General features: G+C 27.3%; 4 protein-coding genes across 4 annotated transcripts; 1 reads left to right on the top strand and 3 right to left on the bottom strand.

Moving 5' to 3' along the window:
- Position 1: 1 nt before the first annotated feature.
- Positions 2 to 15,099, bottom strand: LOC113798908 (midasin-like). Its single transcript, XM_075821186.1, is given in 3 exon segments — positions 2 to 527; positions 590 to 6,208; positions 6,210 to 15,099. Coding segments are annotated over 3 exon segments (14,793 nt in total). The 5' UTR covers positions 14,961 to 15,099; the 3' UTR covers positions 2 to 104.
- Positions 15,100 to 15,167: 68 nt separating this feature from the next.
- Positions 15,168 to 16,564, bottom strand: LOC113798907 (UDP-N-acetylglucosamine transporter-like). The gene is made up of 4 exons (XM_075821181.1): positions 16,176 to 16,564; positions 15,967 to 16,118; positions 15,519 to 15,899; positions 15,168 to 15,445 (listed from the first exon to the last, which is right to left on the bottom strand). The coding sequence occupies exons 1-4, from the start codon at positions 16,369 to 16,371 to the stop codon at positions 15,215 to 15,217; spliced, it is 960 nt and encodes a 319-aa protein (XP_075677296.1). The 5' UTR covers positions 16,372 to 16,564; the 3' UTR covers positions 15,168 to 15,214.
- A 3-nt stretch (positions 16,565 to 16,567) lies between these two features.
- Positions 16,568 to 18,682, top strand: Usp14 (ubiquitin specific protease 14). The gene is made up of 6 exons (XM_027349474.2): positions 16,568 to 16,726; positions 16,814 to 16,998; positions 17,063 to 17,271; positions 17,374 to 17,771; positions 17,837 to 18,337; positions 18,407 to 18,682. Exons 1-6 carry the CDS (start codon positions 16,711 to 16,713, stop codon positions 18,565 to 18,567), a joined length of 1,470 nt encoding a protein of 489 aa, XP_027205275.2. The 5' UTR covers positions 16,568 to 16,710; the 3' UTR covers positions 18,568 to 18,682.
- LOC113798886 (P-selectin-like) lies at positions 18,035 to 24,154 on the bottom strand. The gene is made up of 13 exons (XM_027349473.2): positions 23,965 to 24,154; positions 23,170 to 23,376; positions 22,222 to 23,079; positions 21,556 to 22,113; positions 21,295 to 21,474; positions 21,023 to 21,199; positions 20,740 to 20,919; positions 20,463 to 20,660; positions 20,141 to 20,320; positions 19,902 to 20,078; positions 19,652 to 19,808; positions 19,375 to 19,569; positions 18,035 to 19,302 (listed from the first exon to the last, which is right to left on the bottom strand). Exons 1-13 carry the CDS (start codon positions 24,137 to 24,139, stop codon positions 18,837 to 18,839), a joined length of 3,708 nt encoding a protein of 1,235 aa, XP_027205274.2. The 5' UTR covers positions 24,140 to 24,154; the 3' UTR covers positions 18,035 to 18,836.
- Positions 24,155 to 26,805: the final 2,651 nt, after the last annotated feature.

Below are 26,805 nucleotides of genomic sequence, written 5' to 3'. Positions count from 1 at the left end.
ATTATTTTGCATAAAAAAAATTTTAAAATTTTATTTCAAAAATAAATAAATTTAAAAAAAAAGGAAAAAAACACTGATTTTCGAAATTGATTTTTTGTTCTTTCCTAGCCATTATATGCAATCAATTCTAGCCATTGTCGTAATGATTCACCAAGAATCATTGGTAATGAATGAATATCTTTCAATATTACATAATATGAAAATGGAAATTTACTAATGTATGATTGTATTTTCATTGTACCATCCGTATCGAAAACAGGAATTTGTATATCTAGAATGGAATTTTTATTTACAGGATTATCAATAATTATGAATACGGTGAATACACCGATTTCTTTCAAACGTATTATGGATGAACGAATATTCGATTCACCTTCACTGAATATACCACGTCCATCCGAAACAATCAATAATAATTGATGAATATTGGATGTTGAATTGGATAGTAAATGTTTTGCTTGTAAAAACATTGATGCTGTACATTTTAATAATTCATTTGTTTTGGTTTGTGTTTGATCAAATCGAAGCTATAATTGTAAAAAAATTAATTATTAAATTAAAAGGAAAACAATTTTAATTATAAACATACCTTATTGTAAATCTTATTTATAGTTTGATCTGTAAATGGATCACCAAATGAATGTACGATACGTGTTTCTTCACCAAAACTAACCACCGACAAAAGGCCAGATTCAATTATTGAAAGTGATTTACCCAATAAAATTAACGAATCAAATGCCATCATACGTGATTGATTATCCGACATACTTAATGAATCATCAATTGCAATCAATATTTGATATTGACGTTTATTTGGTTTAATTCTTCTTAACCAAATTTTATCTTTACGAAATTGACTAGCAACATATGCAATAACTTTACGCATATTTAATCGTTTACCATTTTTAAAATCACCTTTATATTTTGAACGTTTAGTTGGTTCAAGTACAAGTTGTAATTGATTACAAAGTTCATATAATAATGGTTCAATTCTTTTTTCACTTTCCAATAGAAATTCATTATCGAGTAATTCCGAAGATGTTGTTGTTGTATCATCAATTGGAACCAGCGAATGTTCATCTTCAATATCCATTGTTGTTTGATTTTGATCATCAAATGTTGTTGATGTTCCAGTATGAAATGATGATTCTTCATAATTGACAACATTCGATGTCATTATAAATTCTCCTTCAATCATTTTTTCTTCATCATTCATTTCTTCATTTGTTTTGTTCAAATCATTTTTATTATTACTGTTACTGTTGTTATTACTAAATTTGACAATCTCTTCATTTGATTCCATATTATTTTGTTGATCATCATCATCATCATTAAGATTTACATCTCTTTCTAATGGTTTTTGATTTTTTCTGCCATCTTCTTGTTGTTGTTGTCCATAATCAATATCATAGGCAATATTATCAGCTTTTTTCTTATTTTCAACATGACGAAATAAATCTGTTTGTTCTTGTCTATTAGCTTCTTCTTTCGAATCATCATCATCTTCTTTTTTCGAATCATTTGTAATCTTCTGTCGTTTTGTTTGCAAATGTTCATCCAAATTTTCATCAAAAAGCGATCGATTTTTCTTCTTCTTAAGCATTGAAAATTTCTCTTCATCATCGTTTATTTGTTGTTGTTGTTCATTTTGTGATGTTAGTTTTCCATCATTAAGCTGTGATGAAGAACTTTGTTGTTGTTGTTGTTGTTGTTTTGATGATTTTTCATCCGATTGTTCCATTGAATCTAAACAATCTTGATTATTTTGTACATTTTGATCAAAATTTGGATAAATTGAAGAATCAATGTTTTGATTTTCCGTATTGGATCCGGTTATTGTATTTTCATCATTATCATCACCATCTTCAATTTGATTGTTTTTGTTTTTCATTCCATCAATATCTTCATCACCATCATCGTTTGATGGTTCTTCAATGGTATTTTCATTTTCATCATTCAAAGTTTCTAAATTTTGATCATCTTGATCAGCGTTTTGATCATCATCCTGATCAGAAATTTCCATATTTTCATTTTCTATATCCATCTCTTGATCGCCATCACCATCATCATCCATATCGATTTGTACATCATCAGGCAAAATCATTTCATTGATATTTTCTATTTCATTTTGATTCTGTTTTGAATCATTATCATCTATATTTTGATAATCATCATTTATTTGTTTATCTTGATCATTGATATCATCATTATCTTCAGGTAGTTGACTATCCTCTTCTTCATTATTATTCTGTGATGTTAATTGATCATTATCACTGTTGGCAACTTTATTTGTATCAAAATCTTCTTTTCCACCGGTCATTTGTTCTTCATTATCTTGACCATCTTTTTGTTGATCTTTTTCATCAACATCATCATCATCGTTATCCCATAATTTTTCATCTAAAACTTGTTCATCACTATCTACTTGACCCATTTGTTCTTCAAGATCTTCATCATTTTCATCATCAATTTCATCATTTTCATCCGATTTTTCATCATTTTGTTTTTCATCAGCACCATATTCATTACCAACAAAATCATCATCCATTTCAATACCATTATCTTCATTTTTCGAATCAGTTTGTTGATCTTCACCATCACCACCATCATCATTATTATTTTCCAAATCATCTAATTGATCTTGACAATCAAGACGATCAGAAACATCTTTAGCATCCGATGCAGTATTTCCATCACCAAATCCAGCATTATCGATATTTTTTTGTTGATCTTTTTGCTGTTGTTGTTGTTGTTCATCATTACCATTATCATCATCACATGATGGCAGACAAAATCCATTAGCCAATAATTCACCAGATAATGACATAAGAATATGTAATAATTTTGATGATGTTTTCAATGAAACAATCGACATACAAAGAAAACCTTTGTAAAGATCCATGTATTTCGTAAAAAATGGTACGAAAATTTTAATTATTTCAATCGATATTTGATTAAAATTATTACTGAAAAATTTATCAACCAATTGAATAATTTGTTCAGAATTGAATAGATTTAAAATTTTAACATTATTCATTGAATGTTTAATGAATTTTTCTTTATCTTCTTCAGTTTTGGCCGTATCATCATTATCAAGATATTTGAATATTTTTTCAAAACAAAAAAGAATATTTTTCAATAAAACATTGCATTCAGCCAGCGATGATTTATCTGAATCGAGCAAAGTGTTGTTGTTTTTCCTTCGAATTTCATTGAAAAATTTTTCAAAATTTTCAATTTCATTTTCAAAAAATTGAAATTCATTTGTGTATAATTTCATAAAATTGGAATATTTTTCCTTTAAAAATTTTGATAAATTTTCAATTTGTTGTTGCATTGACAAAACCGACGATTCCACAATTGTCAATCTGGATTCAGTAAAAATAATAACATCCAATAATGGTTCAATTTGTATCAATATTTGTTGAACATTTTCGACAATCAAATTAATTTCTTCAAATTTGTTCTTTTCATCATCATCAATATTCATTTCGAATGATAAAAGTATTTCATTCAAACGTATTGTAAATGATTGAAATTTTAATATAAAATTCTTAAATTTATGCAGCATTTCCAATACTGGTTTTAAATTGTCGACAGTAATACGGTCTTCTTCTTTAGTTGGATCATAACTTTTCTGTAATCGCATCAATTTTTGATTCAATTCATTAAATTGTTCCATACGTTTACCTATGAATTTTCGTTGTTTATCAACAATTTCGGTTAAATGAATAATATTTCCTTTTATACGATCAATCATATCCAAGGTTAATTGTTGATTAGGTTTTTCCAATAAACTAACGATCATTGTATAACCAGATAAACTTTTATAATAATAATCATTACATGATTCGATATTACTACTAAGAAACGATATTGATTCAGCATTCAAATGTAATGATTTTTCCGAAAAAATTGTATCATTCAAATTGAAACCATTTTCAAATTGAAAAATTCCTTTACGAAATCGACAGCCAAATTTGGATAATTTTCTAAATAAATCACTTAATGCTCTACGTTTTTGATTCTGTATTTGTGCAATTTGTTTTTTTCTTATTATCAAATCTTTTGTTTCTGTAGGTTTCAAATTTGAATATTGATCGATACTATCGATTAATTCGATATTAAAATATTCTAAATCATTGATTGTTTCGAAAAAATCTTTACTTTTAACACGTATCTTCCGATTGATTACCAAAAGTTTTTTATGATATGATTTTGATTTTGAAATGAATGGAAATTCTTGGCAATGATTTTCAACGAAATTCACTTCAGCAAAAGAATCTGATTCGATCATTTTGACCAAATCAATTTTCAATGATTTAAATCGTTCGATGGATGATAATTTTTTCTCAAAATAAAACAATTTAGATGCAGGATGAGAAAGATATTCTTCATATTTTCTAACATAACCATATAGTTGTTTTTTCGACCGTGACAGTGATGCTTTTAATGACCAAAAATTATTTGGATTCCACTTGGAAATGGTAACAAATTCTTGAATTTCTTTTTCAATTTTTGCTTTTTCCTGAGAAATTTGTTTGAAAATTGTTAATGAAAAATGATTATAAAAATTATAAACATTTTCTAATGCAATCCAAATGGTTGTATTTAAATTTGAATGTTTCAAATAATAGATAAAAACTTTGATAATTTTTAAACGTATTTCATATTGACCAAATGTACTATTTTCAATAAATTTCTTAACAGTATCGATAAATTGTTTGTAATTTTCAAAATTCGAATCATTTGTTTGTAAAAAATCATTGATTATTGTATAAAAACGAAACCACCAAATTGATAATTCTTTTTCATTAATTTTTTCCGAAACCATATCCAAACATTTAAGCCAATAATTGATTTCCATTTTTCTCCATTCAACCAATATTTCGGTTATTTGATTTAAATATTCCACCAAGCTGATACCACGATGTGCAATCAATTGCCAATCTTCACTTGTTTTCAATATCAATTCCAAGCCAGTTGCTAAACACATTAACGATGAATTTGCTTTAATTTCATAAACATGTTGAATAATTTCCAATAATTTTAATAAAACAGGATGATTTTCAAATTCAGGTAGTAAATCTTTTTCAATTTTTAAACGAAGATTATCTAAAACGGAAAAACATTTTTCTGTTTGTGATTCTATGCCCGATTGATAAATATTCAAAGTTTTCAAATTAATCTTTGAATTTGAATTCTTCATCATCAACAATAAATGACCATCCAATAGATTTTGTTCAATATTTTCATTATTATCAAAAAATCCCATTGTTTTTTGCAAAATCGAAGCAATAATTTTATAACGAATCAAATATGATTGAACAAAATCAAACATTTGGTTGGTGATTGTTGTTGTTGGTTGTTGTTCCATTAAACCAATCATTTGCATATGTGAACGTGCAATAAAAAGTAATGTATTTTGATTTAAATCAGAAGAAGAAATATTCGAATTGGATTCGATGATTCTTTTTTCAAATGGATCCAAAAATCTATCAAAATGATTTTCAAACGAAGGAAATAATTCCTCAACTTTTGCTTCGATATTTTCCTGATTATTATCATTATCATAATCATCAAGTCTGATATGAAACAGGGCATTTTTACGAATTTCATTCAAATCTTGTTTCATTTCAATTTTTTGAAATTGATTTACAAATGAATCAATAATTTGGAAAAATATAGCCAAAATTTCCAAACGATTATCTTCACGTAAATAAAGAGAATTCTGTATATCCAATGATATTGATTGAAATAAATTTTGAAACAATAAATTTGTTTTTAGATTTAAATCCTTATAGATTTTATGTAAAATTTGAATAATGTTATTCTGGAAAATGAACGAACACAGTTCTGATGGTAAAGCTGTTGTTACAAATTTGGAAAATCGATCAAACAACATTCGAATTATGGATGATTGAAATGAATGAAATAAAAATTTTGTATTCAAACGTGATTGTAAACGATAGATTAATGATTGCAGTCCTTTGATTACTAATAAAATTCCCGTTTCAAATGGTATAATTAAATCATGATAATCTTGATAGTTTTCATGTAAATATTTTAAAAAATCATTAATCGTTTGACAATACATTAAACATTTAGCAATGGTTTGTTGGCTAGGATCTGTGAAACAATCTTGTGATTCTTTTATAATTTGATACAAATTTTTCCAATTAAATATTCTGTGTTTGAATTGTTTCCAGTTCATCTATAAGTTTAAAATAACGTTCAAATGATTGTCGATAATGAATTGATTTTTGTAGTTTTTCAATTTGATTTTCAAATTCATTTAATTTTGTTTGTAATTTTTGAAATATTAAACAATTAAACGATTCATCATTATGTTCACAGTAAATTTGTTTATAAATTAAATGTCTTAATTTTAATTCTTCATCAATAATAGCCGATTGTTGACGGTAATCATTTAATTTTGTTTGTAATCTTATAATTGGATCAATAGGATAATCAGGATCAGTATGATTAGCAATTGTAAAACCAATCAATATTAATCGATAACATTCAACCAATTCCGATGGATTTGTTGTAATTTTCATTTTTTCATTTTGAATAAAATCAGCCATAACGATTGAATGTTGTCGAATATATTCATCAAACATTTCAGCTAAACAAACAAAACGATTAAAAAGTTGATGTTGGTTGGTTTTAATCGAAAAATAATTTTTATAAATAAAATTTATAAAAAATTTTCTTGTAAATTTTTTCCTATAAAATTGTTGAATAGAATCATTATCATTATTCATCTGGCTAGAATATATTATCGATATTAATGGAATATGTTCACATGTTAGATTCTGTTGGATTTTATCGTTGATTATAAATTTATTCGATTCAATTTGAACATTTTCACTTGCACACAAAGATTGAATAATCGATGAAAGATTCAATTCACGATTTATATTGAATAAAATTTCAACAAATAAATCCGTATATTTATGACCATTACGAATGAAATGATTGAAAAATATTTCATATGGATCATTGTTGGAATATTGATCATCTGAATTGATGGATTCATTATTCATGTAAAAATCAAGATAACGTTGTGATGAAAATAATTTCGTCAATGTTAAACATTGTTTATTTACCAATGTTGCTGTTTTATTTGATTCATGGTTCATGTCATTCGTTTGCTGTATCGATAATTTCTCACTGAAACTTTCATATGAAATTTTTTCATTAAAATACTCATCCAACAGTGCGACAGAATCGGTAACTTTTTCAGGAATCTGCTGTTGTTGTGGATTATGCTGTAAGATTTTTAAATATTTTTGAAATTCTCGATATGCTTGTAAATCTTCCAAAGATTTAAAACAAAAACAATTATTACACATTTTGCTGACGAATTTGAATTTTTCTTCATTAAATAATGAAATATTGAAATATTGATTGATTTCATTGACAGTAGAATCATTACAAAGATCGATAAAATTATTGAAAATTATTTGTTTTTCATTCAATAGAAACCAGATTGGAAAAAATTTTTCATAAATAAATTTTTCTCGTTGTTGATTTTGTATGAAAATTTGATAAAAAATAATCAATGTTTCACGAATGGTTAAAATTTCATCCACATTTGGTCGACATTTGTTGATCAAATGATTTAATCGTTTGAATATTGTTGACAGAAATTTTTTTATCAAAATCAAAATCTTTGTCTGATCAATTTGATCTTCATTGGTCATCATCAACTGAAATGAATGGGATTGAAAACGTTGTTGAATATCTAACCAGAATAAATTTATATGAAAGTTATTCAGATATTCATTCCATTTTGAAAATTTTTCTCCATTATCATTTTCAAATATTTTCGAAACAAATGCCAACATTGTATTGTTTTCACGAAAATCAATGGGCAGTTTTTTTACCAGTTCAAATCGATCATCATGATTGAAAAATATTTTTGAATCATCAGATATTTGAACAAGTTTTTCGCTAATCATTTTAACATAATCATCATCATTTGATTTGGAAAATATACGAAAACGAATATTGAAATCAGCTAAAGTGGAATTTTCAAAAAATAATCTCACTTTTAATGAATCTGAATAATCAGCTGTTGAATCATCATTGAATAATAATCGATAATTTTCAATTGCATAATAAAGATTTGAATCATTTGATAGATAATTAAATTTTGGTAGTAAAGAAAAAACTTGATTGATTGAAAAAGTAAAATTTGTTTCAACGTTCTGTTGATTTGATGAACCAATTTGTTGATTTTTTAAAATTTTCTGTTCAATTGATTGAAAAAATTGTCGTCGATTCATTTGTTCAATTTCCTGTTGATACGGAATTCCATATTCTTGAAGAATTTTTCGATATTCTTCCATTGATGAATAATCTTCATTTTCATTCAACATTACAATTTCAATTCCTCTATTACGCATAGCACGTGATAATTCACCATACTTTGGATTCATTGTAAAAAATAAACGAAAATTTTGATGTGGTCGAATTTCAGTGATTCGACCATCAATCGAACCTTTTTCATTTATAGTTAAACATCCATCGGGTTCCAACAAACTATTGAAACGATCCAAAACAGCCGGATTTAAAAGATTAGCATTTTCAATAACAACCCATTCACCATTTTGAATGGATTTAACAAGTGATGAATCTTTCCATTCAAATGTACCATTATCCTGACTATTATGATTTTCAATGATTTTCATTTCCAATTTTTCTAATCGATTTCGAAATTCTGATGAAATCTTTGGATCTTCAAATAAATTTAAAACTTTTTTCATTGTTTTCAATTTGAATTTCGACAAATTGTTGGTTGAAAGACGATAAATATAAGACCAAAATTTCGACCATAATTGATGATGATTTTGTTTAGCAATTTCATCAAATCCATACCGAACAATTTCATTTTCTAAATTTTTAATATCAACATTAAAATCTTTTTGTTCAAAACCACCAAGTAAATCAATAGTATCCATTTCAGAATTTGCATGAATAATATTCAATTGTTGACCACAAATATTGGCAATCAATTGAATTAGATGACTTTTACCAATGCCTGAATCACCAATCAATATTGATAACCAATTCATTTCAATACAAATTAATATTGATTCAATAATTGAAAATTGTTTATGAAAACAATAATGTATGTTTCGATTATCAATATTGTTAACTAATCTTGATGAAATGATTAATCCCATTTGAAATAATGAATTATTTAGATAGGTCATTGTTGTCGATGTTGTTTGTTGATGTTGATATTTAAAGTTGACAAATTCTTCCTGGCAAATTTGTTGAATTTTTTGCTTACATTCAATGGTACGCATTTTATTTGTATAAATTTGATTGAAAAATAATTCCGGTTCAATATTGGAATATTTTCCCTGGAATTTATCGAACAATTGAATCCAACGAATTAAATCACGAAGATTAAATTCAAATGGTGAACCTTTTTTTGAAAAATTTTGAATTTGTTCACAAATTTTACGATTAACCGAAATCATTCGTTGAATAATGTTTGTTGAAATTTTTGGAAACATATTTATCAATATAAAATAATAATCATTATCGGTTAAATCTTCAATATAAACAATAGTGAAACGATTTAAAAATGATTTTGGTAAACGTTTACGACTTCTATCCATTGAATATGGATTTTGTGTTGCAAAAATTCTTGTTTGTTTTTTATTCACTGAAAATGTTTTATTTAATTCGGATATAAATATTTCACTACGATGATCAAGACAAGCATTCAAACCTTCTAAAACAGTTTGTGTTGCAAGATTCAATTCATCCAATAATATCCATGTTGATTTTTGACTTTTTAATGCCGTTAAAAATGGACCATCACGAAATTCAAATTTTCCGGCATTTCCTTCACCTTCAACAGGTAGATCACAACCAAATAAATCACTAATATCAGTTTGATCGGATAAATTTATTCGAATTAATGAATCACAACAAATTGATGATAAAGCTTGTATTAATGATGTTTTTCCTACACCTGGTGATCCTTCCAATAGAATCGGTTTATCCAATTGTAATGCACGCATTAATCGTATACAATTATTATGGACGCCATTACTTTGCCAATAATAATTTTCAGGTGAATTTTGTTGATTCGATTTTGGCAATGAAAATGGTCCGATTGATATTTGATCTTTATCCAAAAATGATGGATTATCGTTACTTTCTGAATGGATATTTTGAAATTTTTCACATAAATTTTCCAAATACTTTTGACATTTTATTTTAATTTCATCAATTTTATTGGCCAATAATGATTGATTACCAATTATAAATGGATCAATATAAACCAGGTAAGCACCATGAATAAATGAATCATATAGGCTAAGTTTTTTTGGTTTGATTGAATATGTTTTATCAATAAATTTTGTCCAACTTAATATATCACGTACACTAATTATAAAATGTTTTTGTACAATTTGTTGTTCAAACCATTGAATAAAATTACGAATCCCATCGGATATTTGTTTTCTAATTTCTTCATCGAAAATTTCAAGATTATGAAATGCAATTTGATAAATATCATCTAGATTTTCAAAACCAGGACACCAAATTTCAGTAAAACGATCACGTAAAGCAGGTGATAATTCTTTTTTACCAAAATCACCACCCGGATTCATTGTTGCAAAATAACGAAATGTTTTGTTTGCTTTTATACGACCAAACGAATCATTATTTTCAGCTAAAAATATTGTTCTTTCTAATTCTAAAACTGAATTTAAACGTTCTAAAACTGAATCATCGGCTAATGATATTTCATCGACAAGAAAATAATCACCATTTTTCATAGCCATTACTAATGGACCATCAATCCATTCGAAAAGCATTTCATTTTGTTCAATGCAAGCATTACGATTTGGTCGTAAACTACCAAGAAAATCTGAACTTTCCGTATTCATATGACAATTGATTATTTTCAATGTTTTTTGATTGATTGATGAAAAATATTGACAAATAGTTGTTTTACCACAACCAGTTTCACCAACCAAAAGAATTGGTTCTTCAAATTCGATAGCTTCTTTAATTAATGTACCAAGTCTTTTGAAAGCATTTGTCCATACCAAAGTATTTGAGAAAATATCTATTTTTGATTCAAATTTTTTTTCATTTGAATAAAATAATTCTTCTTGGGATATTTTACATTTGAAAATTTTTTCAAGAATTTCTTCAATCAAAATTACATCTTCTTTTTGACGTACTCTTCCAGCTAATAGCATAAAACCTTGATTGGCAAGAAATTGATTCCAATCAAAAAAACGAATTTTTTCATCTAATTTTGCTGAAAATTTCATATAACGATATCCCCACCTGAATAGATCACGTAATGTAATAAAACCATGTTTACCAGCAAATATATCCGATTTACAGCGACATTTTTGTAGCTGTGTCAGTACTGAAACCATTCGTTTTGAATATGATAATGGAATCATACATTTTTTATGCAGAATTATTTCCAATTCATCAATAGGAATTTCATTAAAATTTAATTCAATAAAACGATTACGAAATGCACGTGATAAAACTTTACGACCGGCATATTTTCCGGGTGGATTTTGTGTTGCAAACAAAATAAAACGTGAATGTGCTTTGATTAATTCCTGTGTTTCCGCAATGAAACATTCACGATTTTCATCTAAAACACGATTTAATGCTTCTAAAACTTCAGTTGGTGCTAGATTTAATTCATCCAAAATAATCCAATGTCCATTTTTCATTGCTTCAATCAATATACCATTTTTGAATATAATTTTTCCATCCGGTTGTGAACAATAACTACCAATATATTCTTGAAGATCAGTATGTTCATGATTATTAACACGATGACAAATATTACCGGTTGCTTGTGCTAACCATTGTATAAGACTTGTTTTACCAACAGATGTTTCACCTTGTAACAATATTGGATATGTACGTCCAGCCGAAATTATTCGACAAACATCACGAAGATTTTTCGATACAGTAGCCGTTAGGATATAATTATCATCTATGAATGGTTCATTTGGACCTTTGATTATTGGATAATTTTCAATAATGACAAAATTTTTCAATGGAAATAATTTTTCCATATTTTTTATTGATTCAGAAAATTTTAGGTTTTTATTTTGAAAAATAATCCTTTCAATCATTTTCTGTACAATCGAATATGATTGTTGATCAAGATTTGAAAGAAATGCTAATGAAAATGCTTCATAAATTGAACGATTAATCGATTGAAATGGATTAAATTTTATAACCTGTAATGCACGACAAAGATTACGAAGACTAAATATTGGACGATGACCATTCATATCTTTCAGCAATGTTTTTGAATCATATTTTAATTGAAAATAAAATTCAACAATTGATTCAATGGTTTTTGGATCGACCATACTTTGTATATATGTACAAACAATTATACGTAATTGTGAACGATCATCACATTCATCGATAAAAAATTCAGTAAATCTATTACGAATTTTAATTGGTAATTCTTTTTTACCGACATCTGTTGCCGGATTCATACAAGCAAAAAGACGAAAATTTTTATGAACTTTAATCATTTGATTTGTTGATTTTTCAAATAACATTAATGTTTGATCATTTTCTAAAAACGATAATAAACCTTGAAGTGTTTCATTTTCAGCCAAATTTATTTCATCCAATAAAATCCATTCACCATTATTGATTGCATTTGTTAAAATACCATCAATAAATGTAAATGTTAATTGATTTTTTCCATTTTCCATTATTGATTTAAGTTTTTTTAATTTTTCCTGTACTTTTGTCCATTTTTCGAATAATAATTCTTCATTACGATTTTCTTTTTCAATTTTATCAAATGCTTTCATACAAACATTTATCATTATTTCGATAATAAGATTCCAATTTTGTTTAAAATAAAGTTTATCAAATTTTTCTTTAAAAGCAGAATTTTTTTTCGTTTCAAATGTTTGATCAAATAATTTACAATATTCTTCTTTAATTGAAATAATCATACTATTAAAATCAACTGGTTTATATCCACCAAACAATTCTAAACTACTACTTTGTTGATTCATATTGATAATGTTTAATCGATGTCCACAAATATTTGATAAATATTGAATAGTAGAAGTTTTTCCAACACCAGTTTCACCACATAATAAAATTGGTTCTTGATTCGCAATACCGACCAATAATCGTTCTAATAATTGTGTAGTGCTTAATGTGAATGCAAAATCAGAAATATTTTGTGAAAATTTTGAATCAATTTCAATTGATTGACGACCAATGGTTATTTGATTTATATTTTTAATTATTTTTGGATTACGTTGTTGAATTAAATGTTCACAATCATTTTTCGATAAATTAAAACAAGAACCAATCGTATAGGAAATCTGTTGTTTCAAATAATTCGAACTAAACATTGTAAAACAATCCATAGCATCAAGATAGGCAAATTTTGATGTCTGTTCGGATTCAATTTTCATAAAATATTTCGACAAACGATTACACCACTTTAATAAATCACGAAGCCATATTAAACGTTTTGGTTTGGTTTCTGATTGAAAATTCATTATATTTTCATAAACTTCTAAAATTCTTGGTAATAAAATATTTAAATTTGGCCATTTTTTCTGTATCAGATCGGTAATTTGATTTTTTGTAAAATTTTCCAAACAAACTTTATAGCAAATTTTTTCCAACATTGTAAAATTAACACTTTGAATTGAATCAGATTTTTGTAGAGTTTTTGTAAAAAATATTCGAAAATTATTATTAAATCTATCGATTTTATCTTCATAACCAATAATATTTCCATTGTTTCGTGATTCAATAATTGAAACTAATGATGAAATTAATTCTGATGATGCTGAATCAATATCTTCAAATATAATCCAATTACCATCACGTATGGCTTTTAGCAGAGGACCAAAATTAAAAACAAATTCACCAGGAATTTCTGATGTAATATAAGAACCAAGTAAATATTTTGTATCAATTTGATCACTAATTTGTATGGACATTATATCAGGTGGTTCTAAACGACCAGTCAACAATGCTAAATATTTGATTAATGTTGATTTACCCGAACTTATTGGTCCTTCAATCAATATTGGTTTATTTAATGATACACCTAATGCAATCGACATTAAATATTGATGGAAAATCACAGAAGATACAGGAAATTTTTCATCATTTTCAAAGTTGATCGATGTTCGTCGCATAACTTGTAACAAAATTCCTTGAACACAAACAATATTTTCGGATAAATCGTGATCACATATTAAAAAATCATCATTAGTATTACGATATTCGATGGTTTTAGAAGAAAATCGAAGTGAACGAACTTTGGTTAATTCATATAATTTTAAACGATATTCATCCTGATTATTATCACCATCATTATGTTCAAAAGAATTCAAAATTCTAGAATGAATTCTTTTAGCTAGATACTTAACATATTGATTTGAATGATTGAAAAAGCTGCTAACAAAAGACCATTGAAAATTTTTGAAAAAATAATTCGAATCAAATGTTAAAAATATCAAACAAGATTCAAAAAATTCAATCAATAAATCTTCATTGTCATTGTTGTTTTTATCTTGTTCACGAATTTCACATAATAAATTATCAACATTAAATAGATGATTATTAAAACAATCGTAGGAAAAATTTGTTACAATTTCAAACAAACCAATCAATCGACTTAATATAAAAAATAATGATAATTTTGAATGATTTTGAATACGATGTAATAATTCCAATAGAATCGGAGAGAATAATTCAGCTACATTATTGGTCATACATTTGGTTGTTAAACATTCACGAATAAGTTTGATGATTTCAATTCGATCATCGGTTGACCATTTTCGATTATTGAATGAAAAACAATATTTATAAAGTTTTTGAACATTTTTATCGTCAGGATTTGTTTGATATAACAAATTGACACAATCATGAATCCAAAAACCACCCATTTTGCGAAAAAAAATCACTGAAAATCACCAAAACAAGAATAAAAATAACAACGATGTTGTGATTAAATAACCAACACGAATCGCAATTTCAATGCCTGAAACATGCATGCATGGAAAATTCTTGGCACACACGTGTATTCTTATGTTTATATTCAATTCATACATTGTAAGTACATTTTTTATTTAAAAAAAAAAAAAAAAATTCGCCAAAAATTTTCCAAACAAACATTTTAACAGGAAAAAAATTAATTAAATTAAAATGAATACATCATTGTAGATAGGACAACCAATGAAGCTCCAAGTAAAAAATTTAATGATGGTGAAAAATCATTGAAAATAAAATGGCTACATAATGATGATAATATTATCGATATGGTTGTAGCAAATCCTTTCAATATATTATCAGCATATTTCATTACTAATGAAACACAAATTCCACCAAATGCTTGTAGTCCAATTACCATAAAGGTTAATGAATTATAGCCCTTCATAGATTGATTGATTCAAAATGATTAAACAACGAAAATTAATTAAATGAATAATAACAATAATACTTACATAGAAAAATCCTTTCAAATTCATTTCATCCAAATCATTTAAAATGATTGTGAATGATGAAAACATACAGCTTAATAATGCTAATTGTAAATTTCTAATCCATAATGATTGTGCTTTTGAAACTTTGATTAATTTTTCAAAATAAACACCCGAAAATCCACTTGATAATGATGATACAATTATAGCAAATAAACCAATTAATCTATTTTCGGTCATTTGAATAGATGATGATGATCGTTGTCGATTATCATTGGGCCATTGTACAAAAATAACACCAAACATTAATAGAAAAAGTGAAAACCATTGACGATTGGAAAGATCTTTATGCAATATTAAACGAGAAAATAATGCAGTTGTAATGATTTTAAATTGATAAGTGACCTAAGTAGAAAAAGATTTCAAAGAGTTTAAAAATCCAGAAAAAAAACAAGTCAATAATAATATTTACTTGATAGGTAGCTGCATCCAAATTGGTTAAAGCAAGAAATAAAAGATTATTCTGTACAGTGTATAGAAATGCTGGAATTAAAATTTTCGAGAATTCTTTTGGTTTTCCAAATATTTCATCTTTCAATATATGATATAAACTGCCAATAGATTCTGAGGGAAATTTTTTTTTTAAATTTTAATATGAAAATTTCAATTTAAAAAAAATACCTGAATAAATTATCACAATTATACAGATGAAAAATTTAACAAATTCGGATAATAAAACAGCTGTACTATTGATATAAGCTTCATTTGGACTAGATGTTTTCCTTGAATATCTTAATGTTAAAACCAATATGGTTGTTTGTAATGTAATCAATATTAATGTACCATATTTCATAAATAATGTTTTATTTAGATTCATATTTTAGAATTTTTAATTTTTAATTTGTAAAAAAAAAAATTAAGAAAATTTTTATTTACAAAAAATCATAACTGAATCTTGGTCATTGTTCGAATGTGTGTGCTGTGTGTTTATTTCGACATAACTTTTCCATATGATGCTGATGTAGCCGGCATTAAATAATTCGCTGAAATGCTGTATCATTTGCAGATGGCGCTTTATATATCGGTTATTGTGTTTGTTCATTTTGCCAAGTCGTGTTATTTTATCAAAAAAAAAATTTTTTTTTTTAATCGAAAATTTTAAATTTTTCTAAATTTTTGAAAAGAAAGAAAATAAGAAGAAAATCTCATCTTAAACATGTCAACTTTTAATGGTATTTTCATAATCTCTCTTTTTTTTCTGCTGGAATTTCGATGTGAATTTCTTAATTTTTGTTTTTTTTTGAAAATTTTTTTTCCAGTCAAAATTAAATGGAACAAAGAAACATATGATCTGGAACTTGATACAAATGAATCACCATCAGTATTTAAGGCACAGATTTTTGCCTTAACCGGTGTTAGTACTGATCGACAAAAAGTTATGTTCAAAGGTAGTGTCATCAAAGAAGATGAATGGAATTCAACAATGTTGAAATCGATTAAAAATGTAAGCAAATTTTGTCATTTTTTTTGAATGTTCTTTCGATTAAAAAAATATCCCAAATTTTCAGGGTGCAACATTTTTAATGATGGGATCTGCTGGTGAATTACCCACTGAACCACAAGAAAAAGCTGTTTTTGTTGAAGATATGACTGAAAAAGAATTAGCTGATGCTTTTGATCAACCATCGGGTTTGATAAATTTAGGCAATACTTGTTATCTAAATGCTACAATACAATCATTATCAACAGTTCCTGAATTGAGAGAAAGTTTAAAAAAGTATTATCATTATCATTTTATTCATAAATATTATCGTTTATTTTCATCATCATCATAATCATTATATTTTTTTTGTCATTGTTCAAACGTGATCTTTTATAGGTACAAAGGATCATTAACCTTGAATGAATCTTTTGATGGTGCTCATGATATTGTTGTATCATTACGTGATGTATACAATAAAATGGATACATCATCAACAGTAATGCCGGTATTTTTACTTGAAATGTTGCATATGATGTTTCCACAATTTTCGGAGAAAACTGAAAATGGCCAATTTGCTCAACAAGATGCCAATGAATGTTGGAGTGAATTGATAAAAGTTTTGCAACAAAAACTTAAAATTGAAACGATTGATGGGACAACAAATCCAAAAAATTTTATTACACAATATTTTGGTGGAACATTACAATCAACAATGAAATGTATTGAAGATGAATCAGAAGAACCGGCTATTTCGAATGAAAATTTTTTACAATTAAGTTGTTTCATTTCACAAGGTAGGATACTGTTTGAATTTTTAATCTTTTCGGTGATTTCTAATTTCATATGATTTTTTTTAAAGATGTTAAATATCTTCAAACTGGTCTACGATTACGATTGGAAGAAGAAATTAATAAATTTTCAACCAAATTAAATCGTGATGCACATTATATGAAAACAAGTAAAATTTCACGTTTACCAGCATATTTATCAATCAATTTGATAAGATTTTTTTATAAAGAAAAAAATTCTGTTAATGCTAAAATTTTGAAAGATGTTAAATTTTCATTAACATTAGATTTGTATGAATTATGTACACCAGAATTACAGAAACGATTAGTACCAATGCGACAAAAATTTAAAGATTATGAAGATAAACAATTGGAAAAAATTCAACAACAAAAATTAACAAAAAATGTAGATGATAAATTGAATGTTGAAAAGAAAAAAGAATATTATAATTATTCATTTGAAGATGATCCTGGTTCAAATAATACTGGTCTATATCAATTGTATGCTGTACTTACACATAAAGGTCGTTCAAGTTCAAGTGGACATTATGTTGGTTGGATTAAACATAAAGGTAATGAATAATGATTGATAACTTAATCTTAATTTTATTTTCAATTATCATTATTATTCCCATAATTAGATAAATGGTTTAAATGTGATGATGAACAAGTTTATCAGGTATCCGAAGAAGAAATATTAAAATTATCTGGTGGTGGTGATTGGCATTGTGCTTATGTTTTATTGTATGGACCACAATTGGTAGAAAAATGTGAAAATTTACCATCGACTATTGGCCAATAATCCAAAAACCAAAAACAAAACAAATTTTTTTGTTTCCTAAATTATCATGCTAAAAGATGATTTTAAGAAAATTGAAAATTTTTTCCAAATAAAATGCTTTATTCGTTTCGATTGATATGTTGAGGTGTGTATTTTGGTAACAAGAAAAAGAGAAAATGAAATAATTTACAGAAATTTTTTTTAAAATCTTTACAGTTTTAAGTTAATAAAATCAAAATTTACAAAAGGATTGAGCTAAATTTTTGTCATGTGTGTGTGTGTATTGTAGATCACAGATTTTTAGTTGTATTATTATTAATGTTATTATAATGTTGTTGTTGCTGTGATGGTGGCAACGGTGGCAATGGTGATGTTGGATGATGATGTTGACCTTTTTGAATTATTGCAGGTAATGGTCGATTGACCACTATATTTTGACTAACTGGTACATGAATAATGTTGGCATCATTTTGTGTCATAGGTAGATTTGCATATAATGGTTGTGTTTTCATCATTAATGATCCACCACCACTACTACCATTACCATTGTTTGGTGCTGAAAAAGTGACCAGATTTGAATTGTTTGTACGAAAATTATTCGTCGCATTCATAACAGCCATATCTGAATCTAAACAAATCCTTGAATAGGTCATTGGTTGTGAAATATTATCTTTATTTATTGTAGCAGCATGATGTAAATGATGTTGATGATTTACTTCAATATTTTCACCGCTTTTGATTGGTTTTTGTTTCTTTCTGCAAATAATAATAAAAATGATGATTTGATTAAAGAAAAATTGTTTCAAAAAAAAATCAAAATATACAAACATTTTGACAAATAAAAATCCAATGATAATCATCAAAATAAGAATGGTGCCTATGCCAAACGAAACGCCAATCCCAATCGATTTGGATGATTCAACACTTTCATAATCGGATTCACCATCAATATTATTTGCTCGTAAACTATCTTCAATTTCATTTGCATCTTGTGTTTCTAAACATCTTGGAATGATGCCACTCCTTGAATCGAATAGGAGAAAAAAAATTGAATGCATTAAAATCATTTTTACATTTCATAATTTTTTTTTAAATTTATTGCTACCATTCTCCATTTGCCTGACAAAATCTATGCTGTGAATCACTGATCATTTTAAAATCAGGCAAACAATGATATTCAACAATACTGCCATAAAATGTTGTTCCATTTACAAGATATCCTCTACCGTTTGGAATAACCGGTGGCCGGCCACAATCAACATCTGTCCATCGTGGAAAAATTATTACGAAAAAACGGAAAAAAATTGGAAATTTATCATTTTTCATTTTTTAAATTTTCACACGATAAAACTTACATCGACAATAAGGAATCTGTCCACTCCATTGTCCATTTGTTTGACATGTTCGTTCATTATTACCAATCAATTCAAGACCATTTATACATGAATAAATAGCTTTACTGCCTACTTGATAATTTGATACCTGTATCATTGTTTTTTCATCTTTTGTTTCAGGTGCTTTACAGGTGACAACTTGATAAATAAAAAAAATTCAAATTAAACTTTTAGCAAAACAAACAAAAAATATCTATTACGTTCACAAACAGGCGGCACACTACTCCATGTACCATTTTCCAAACAGATTCGTCGTCTTGGTCCATTTAGTTTAAAATTTGAATTACATTCATATTCAACAGTACTACCATAATAAGTTGTATTGACTGTTAGTAACCATTTTCCATTTGAAAGTGGAAACGGTAATCCACAATCAATATCTGAATATTTTCCAATCAATTGATCGATGTGATATTGATCGTATTGACAGGCGATCAGACAGACAGACAGGGAAAATTATTTTTTTAATATAAAAAAACAGAAAATGATTATAGAAAGAGAGAAAAAAATGAACAAACTTACAAACACAAATAGGTGGTGCATCATTCCATAATCCAGTTGTTTCACAAGTACGTAATGATTGTCCTTGTACAATATGACCAAGTGAACAACGATATTGTACGGTTGAACCAACTTTAAATGAATCACTATATGAACGATCATTACCATTATAAACTACTGATGAATTTTTTGGTATTTCAGGTGGTGAACATCGTATTTCTATTTGAATCAACAATAACAACAACAACAAAATCATTATGAACTAAATCTGTCATTCAATAATATTTTATTTGATTACCTTCACATTTAGCTTTATTGCCTGACCATTTTCCATTTTCTTGACAAACTCTTGCTTGATCGCCAACTAATCTATATCCAGTACCGCATGAATAATTTATAATACTTCCTAAATGCGTGGTTAAATTTACGTAAATAATTTCTCCTTTCCATATTGGCTGTACACGACCACATTCAACATCTACATGATAATAATAATTATTATTTGAGAATGGCAAAATAAATTAACAAAAAAAACGAAAAAGTTCATCAGGAAAACATTAATGATATTTACACACACTTACATTTACAAACAATATCATCACCACTCCAATGGCCATTTTCTAAACATTTTCGTTTAGGATTTCCTTCAACAAGTTGATAACCAGATTCACATTCAAAAATTAATTCCGAATCAACGGTAAATTTGGTTCCGGTAAATTTTATACCCGATAATTTTTTCGGCATACCACAATTTACCACTAAGATATTAAATAATCAATCATCAATCATCATCATTTCCAAAAAATCAAAAATCAAATTCCAAAAAAAAAAAAAAAAAAAAATAGAAACTTACTTTCACATGATGGTTCTAAACCACTCCATAAACCTAATTCGGTACAAGTTCTTGTTCGATTACCAACAAGTAAATAATTTCGATCACATTCATAAATAATGTTACTACCATAATATGTTGTTTTATTTAATAATTTATAATAACCATTATTTACTTCTAATGGTAGACGACAATCGATAACTAATCGTTTGATAATTTAAATTAGAAAAATGAATGAATGAATGAATGAAAATCGATCTATTTCGATCTGAAATGACTTACATTTACATTGTGGAACATTATTTGACCAACTACCACCAATTTGACATGATAATTGTGATTGACCAAAAAGTACAAAACCAGAATGACATGTATATGTAGCAATACCATTTATTGTACGATTTGTAACATGTACTAGGCCATTATCAATTTCAGATGGTTGTGTACATAAACTATACATACATTTTGGTTCTTGATCACTCCAAGAACCATTACCTAAACAATATCTTGTTTCGGTTCCGACTAATGCATAATCACGTATACAAGAATAAGTAGCAGATGCATTAAAATCTGTACGTAAATAGCTAACATGACCTTTCGAAATTGTTTGTAATGGACCACAATCAACATAAACACAAGTTGGAGCATCACCTTGCCAAAATCCATTGCTTTGACAGAAACGTTTCTGTAATCCATCCAAACGACAACCTTGTGCACATTGATATGTAATAATGTTTCCAATACGAAAATCATTTTTAATGATTGTTGAATTTTCATTGATATCAGGATTACCACAATTTGATGGTGAATATTGACAAATCCAAGGTAAATAATCAAGGTCTAATTCAATCAAATAACAATTATCATTAAATTTGCATCATTATCTTTTCCATTTTTTGATGAATGGATCATCAAAAAAAAGTAAACAAACAGAAAATTGAATCTTACCACAAGTAACATCATTCCAAAGCCATTTTCTTCCACCATCAAGTACAATACAATTTTGTTGCCCATTATAATTGTTTGGTTGATCTTCAGCCCAAAGAAATTTATTAATCGATTGTCCATTAATCCAATGCCAAAATAATCTTGGTCGTGTACCGAATAATGATGTAATATTTTGTGCATAATGATCTCTACGTGCACCAACCCATACTAATTTCGAACGTAATTTTATCTTATAACGTTCAAGTTCATAGAAAAGAAAATTCTGTGTCATATCAGTGATTGAATGAATTAGTAGACCACCACGTGATTTACAATACATATCAGCATCAACAAATGAACCACCACGTTGTGTTTGAAATTCATAACAAGTTTGATTAAAACTTGTAATCTGTTGATATTCCATTGCATCACCACAACGATTTGATGAAAATTCTTTCGTAGTAAAGACAAAAACTTCACATAATGATAATGAACTTTCAATTCCAACCATTTGTATATAAACATAACGACCAATAATTGCATTTGCACAGGTAAAATCTTTATTTTCACCATCATTCAATGTACCAGGGAACCATGCACAAAGTCGATTACCTTGTACTGTTGAACTATTACCAACACGAATTTCTAAATCATGTAATGGTTGTTGTCCACAACAACTTCTTGTCAGTATACGTATGACACGAATTTCATATGGTTGCAAAAGATCAACTTGCCACCAAGGTGAATTTTCTATTTTAGTTTCTGTACAGAATTTATTTTCATGTAAAACACTTAGATCACCATCATTAGCATTACGTGAATCACCACCTTTTACAGTGCTTGATTGATTTGTTGGTTTTCCATATGCAACATTTACCGCTATTAAAATATCCAAAGATTTTTTTTTATTAGTAAAAAAAGATTGATTTATGCAGCGTGGAAAAGAAACAGAAAGAAAGTATTCCTTACCACAATACGGTAATGTACCGGACCATTTCCTATTGATACAAGTACGTATAGTTGTTGTACCAAATAATTCATAACCATCATTACATTTATAGAATGCTTTCGTACCATTTACAATAAATTCTGAACTTAATTGTACATCAGCATATAATGGAACCGATGGATATGGACAATAATGTTGATTATCATTGCTGTTGACTGTTATCAAATCTTTCGAAATATCAAAAATCAAAAATTGATTTTATTGAAAAAAAGGGAAAAAAAGTAAAGAAAAACAAACAGAAATAATCGATATTACAATGAAGTAAATTGGTGGAAAATTAAGTTTCATAATTTCATTTCTGTCATTTTTCACTATCTCTCTCTGTGTATATAGCTGACACATATTGGAAATTTGATCTTTTAAGAAAATAAAATTATTATCATCATCATCAATTTAATAACCGAATGGTTAATATGAAAATAAAATGCAATCATTTTTTTTTTCTATACTTGTTTGTTTGCTGTGTTGTTTCACGGTTCGATAATCAAATATGATAATAACGAAAAACGAAAAAGAGAGAAAATTATACGAATAATAATTTTTCTCGAAATGAACAAGTTTTGTTTAATGGTTTGTTTCTGGTAGAAAAAAACAACCAGCCATTATCATTATCATTATTGAATATTGAGGGAGGAAAGAAAGACAAAAACTTTATCTGATGATTTTTTTTCGTTAAAGAAAATCGATAAACAACAACAACAACAGAAAACTAATTGAAAAACAAGGTGATGATTGAAAATTTTTTGGAAACAAACCTGATGCATGATTGTAAAGAATATTATTAATAATGATGATAATAAATATGATGAAAATGAATGTCGATGATAATGATGATGATGATTGCATTCGCATTTTACGTTTTGAAATATTTATATTCATCAGTAGATTTGTAAATGATAATATACTTTTGGAAACTATAAATGAATGCATTTTGATGATATTTATAATATCGATGATAATGATAGTGTGGAATGGTGATGATAACAATGATGATGATGATGATCTTTCTTCAATTTCAAAACTTAATCTATTTATGATTGATCAAGATTTGTAGCATATTTTAAGCATATTTTTAGCATCGGGAAAATGTCTTTTTCGGTTTTTTCGGTTTTTCTCGTCGAAAATGACTAGAAAACTTTGATTGAATGATTGTGATGATGAACACCAAACACAGAAAACAAAGCAAAAAACCAGCCAAAATTAATCAACAAAATCAATAGATCACATAAATGGATCCATGTCGATGTACATTTATTTCATTATTACAATTAATTTATTAAGGGAAAAAATGATGATGATGATCAAATAAAGACGAGGGCGAACATTTTGGATCGACACTTGTTGCACATACACACACACAGATACACAAACTTATTGGAACGATTTTTTTTCCTTTTTTTTCCTCGAAAATTAGAAACACACATAGAGAGATACACGTTAAAGAAAAAACTTAAGAAACAAACAAAAATTACATTTTGCCCAAATCAACAACAACAACACCACCTTGCACAAATATTCGTTGAATATAGTCAAAAAGTCGAAAACTTGAAACTAAGTGGAAATAGTTTCCTTCTCTTTTCTTCTCAAAAAACTTTTCTCATTTTCCTTCGATGACAATAATTTTTTTGCTGTTGTTTCGTAGAGAATTGATGATGGCTTTATTCCACCGCTGCCACCTTCATCACAGGTAGACCGAGAAACTAAAAAAATCAAACAACAATCTCCATCCATCCATGCATCCAATTCATTTGAACGACACATTTGGTTTTTGAAGACAAAAAAATGACTGACTGAATATGATAATAAATTACTTTGACTGAAAAAGAAAAGATTTTCTTGTTTTTTCTCATTCAAACATTTTTTTTTTTGTTTGACGAGAAAATCACGAAAATAACTGATGAACAGCGTCAATGTTTTAGCTTATAGCTGTTTTGTTCCATTAACAAAACAGAAACAGAAATATGAATCTTAATTTCTGAAATTTTTACACGGATTTTTTTTTTGTCTGTATGGTTGGTTAGTTGAATGAGATGAGAGAAAAAACAAGAAATTTTGGAGAAAAAAAGAGAGATTTTTGAGGAAAAATAAGAGAAATTTAGGCTGAATGTAGGATAAAAATTGAAGTGAGAAACAAGGTAACCGAACAATTGGACTGGAATTTGTTTTTTTTCTTTCCATCAACACCACCATCGCCATTATCATGATGATTTGAATGAAGAATTCTTTTTCTTCTTTTTGAATCGCATGAAAAAACAAAGCAAAAATGAATTATGAATAGTGATTTTGATCGGTGAAGATTTGAAGATGATTTGATGGCAAAAATGAGAGAAAAAAATATTTCTGGACAAGTTTTGATGTTGGATATATCGTAGTGGTCGCTTGTTGTTGTTGTTGTTGTTGTTCTAAATTGGTATCCTAAAACAACAACAACAACAAACAAAATGTGTCCACGGATCATCATCATCGATGGGCCAGCCAGCTGCGATGATGATCAACATTTTTTCCTTTTACATAATATACATTCCTTTCTCAAACACACACACTATTTTTCGCTTGAAATTGACAGATCCAGATTATATATTTTTTTCTATATTCATTTTCACTGTATCAAATGGTCAAAGAAGAAAACAATTAACATTGTTTCTTCTTCTTCATTCGATCATCATTCATTTTAGATTGATTAAACAATTCCCATCATCATCATAATCATCAACACTTTTTAAATGGCTAAATTTTCAATCATTTCTTTTATCTCTTTCGCTCACACTCACTTAAGATCATTTATCATTTCGAAGTAGAAAAATTCCCATGAAACAAACAAACAAAGTAGAAATAGAAATTATCAATTTTCTAATTTTACCTATTTCGCATTTTCGCATTTTTCGCTGTTTGTCATCATCATTGATAAAGATTTTTTCAACACACATTTTTTTTGTCCATTTTGAATCTATCAAAGAGTGGTCAATTGTTGTTGTTGTTGTTGTTGATTTTATTATTAATACACCGAGATTATCTTCTGAATGAATGTGAAATCCGTTTCTTTTCATTCATTCATTTTCCCCTCTATAGCTGTCCGCTCGAACAATCTACCGGGTTCGAGCTATTATCATCATCATCCTGATCATCATCACCATCATTATTATTGTTTAACCATTTAATATTGGCCAATATCCTCATTGATAATGATGATGATAAAATAGATAGATTTGACTGGCTTACATTATGTTACATTATGTTGCTTGAATTTCACAATAAAATAACAATAAAATGAAAAAAAAATGAAACTTGATTAACTCGTTGATTTGCAATTCATTTCAACAACAACAAAAAACACACGCGCACTTTTTTTTTAGAAAAAAAGAAAAGATTCGATCTCAAAATGACTAAAGGCGAATAATAATTATTATTATGATCATTGTTGGTTGGTTGGTGAATATGTGTGTGTTTTTTTTAAACTGCCAATCATCATCTTTTCTCCAAACACACACATCCACTATACATTCCTACAGTCATGATCCAGGATCCGTGTGCAATGATCATGATTATAATGATGATCATAATGATGATGATGATGATGATCATCAGTAAATATCAGT

Source organism: Dermatophagoides pteronyssinus, unplaced genomic scaffold (assembly GCF_027571235.1).
Source record: "Dermatophagoides pteronyssinus isolate colony J.1.1.1.1 unplaced genomic scaffold, Derpt_VIB-CSIC_2022.12 sq0009, whole genome shotgun sequence".
In the NCBI taxonomy this organism is placed as follows: Eukaryota; Metazoa; Arthropoda; class Arachnida; order Sarcoptiformes; family Pyroglyphidae; genus Dermatophagoides; species Dermatophagoides pteronyssinus.
Note: the sequence above shows the minus strand (reverse complement) of the source record. Positions and strands in the feature narration are given on the sequence as shown.

Bases quoted from the DNA above. Each gene is read 5' to 3' on its own strand.
- LOC113798907 (XM_075821181.1), bottom strand. From the start codon at position 16,371: ATGAATCTAAATAAAACATTATTTATGAAATATGGTACATTAATATTG. The intron at 16,119-16,175 runs GTATTTTTTTTA...AATTTCCCTCAG, and splicing joins AATTGTGATAATTTATTCAG to AATCTATTGGCAGTTTATAT. The intron at 15,446-15,518 runs GTAAGTATTATT...CAATCTATGAAG, and splicing joins ATTTGAAAGGATTTTTCTAT to GGCTATAATTCATTAACCTT.
- LOC113798886 (XM_027349473.2), bottom strand. From the start codon at position 24,139: ATGCATTCATTTATAGTTTCCAAAAGTATATTATCATTTACAAATCTA. The intron at 20,321-20,462 runs GTAAGTTTGTTC...GAAAATATTCAG, and splicing joins TGCACCACCTATTTGTGTTT to ATATTGATTGTGGATTACCG. The intron at 19,303-19,374 runs GTTTGTATATTT...TATTATTTGCAG, and splicing joins GGATTTTTATTTGTCAAAAT to AAAGAAACAAAAACCAATCA.
- Usp14 (XM_027349474.2), top strand. The intron at 16,999-17,062 runs GTAAGCAAATTT...CCAAATTTTCAG, and splicing joins TGTTGAAATCGATTAAAAAT to GGTGCAACATTTTTAATGAT. The intron at 18,338-18,406 runs GTAATGAATAAT...TCCCATAATTAG, and splicing joins TGGTTGGATTAAACATAAAG to ATAAATGGTTTAAATGTGAT.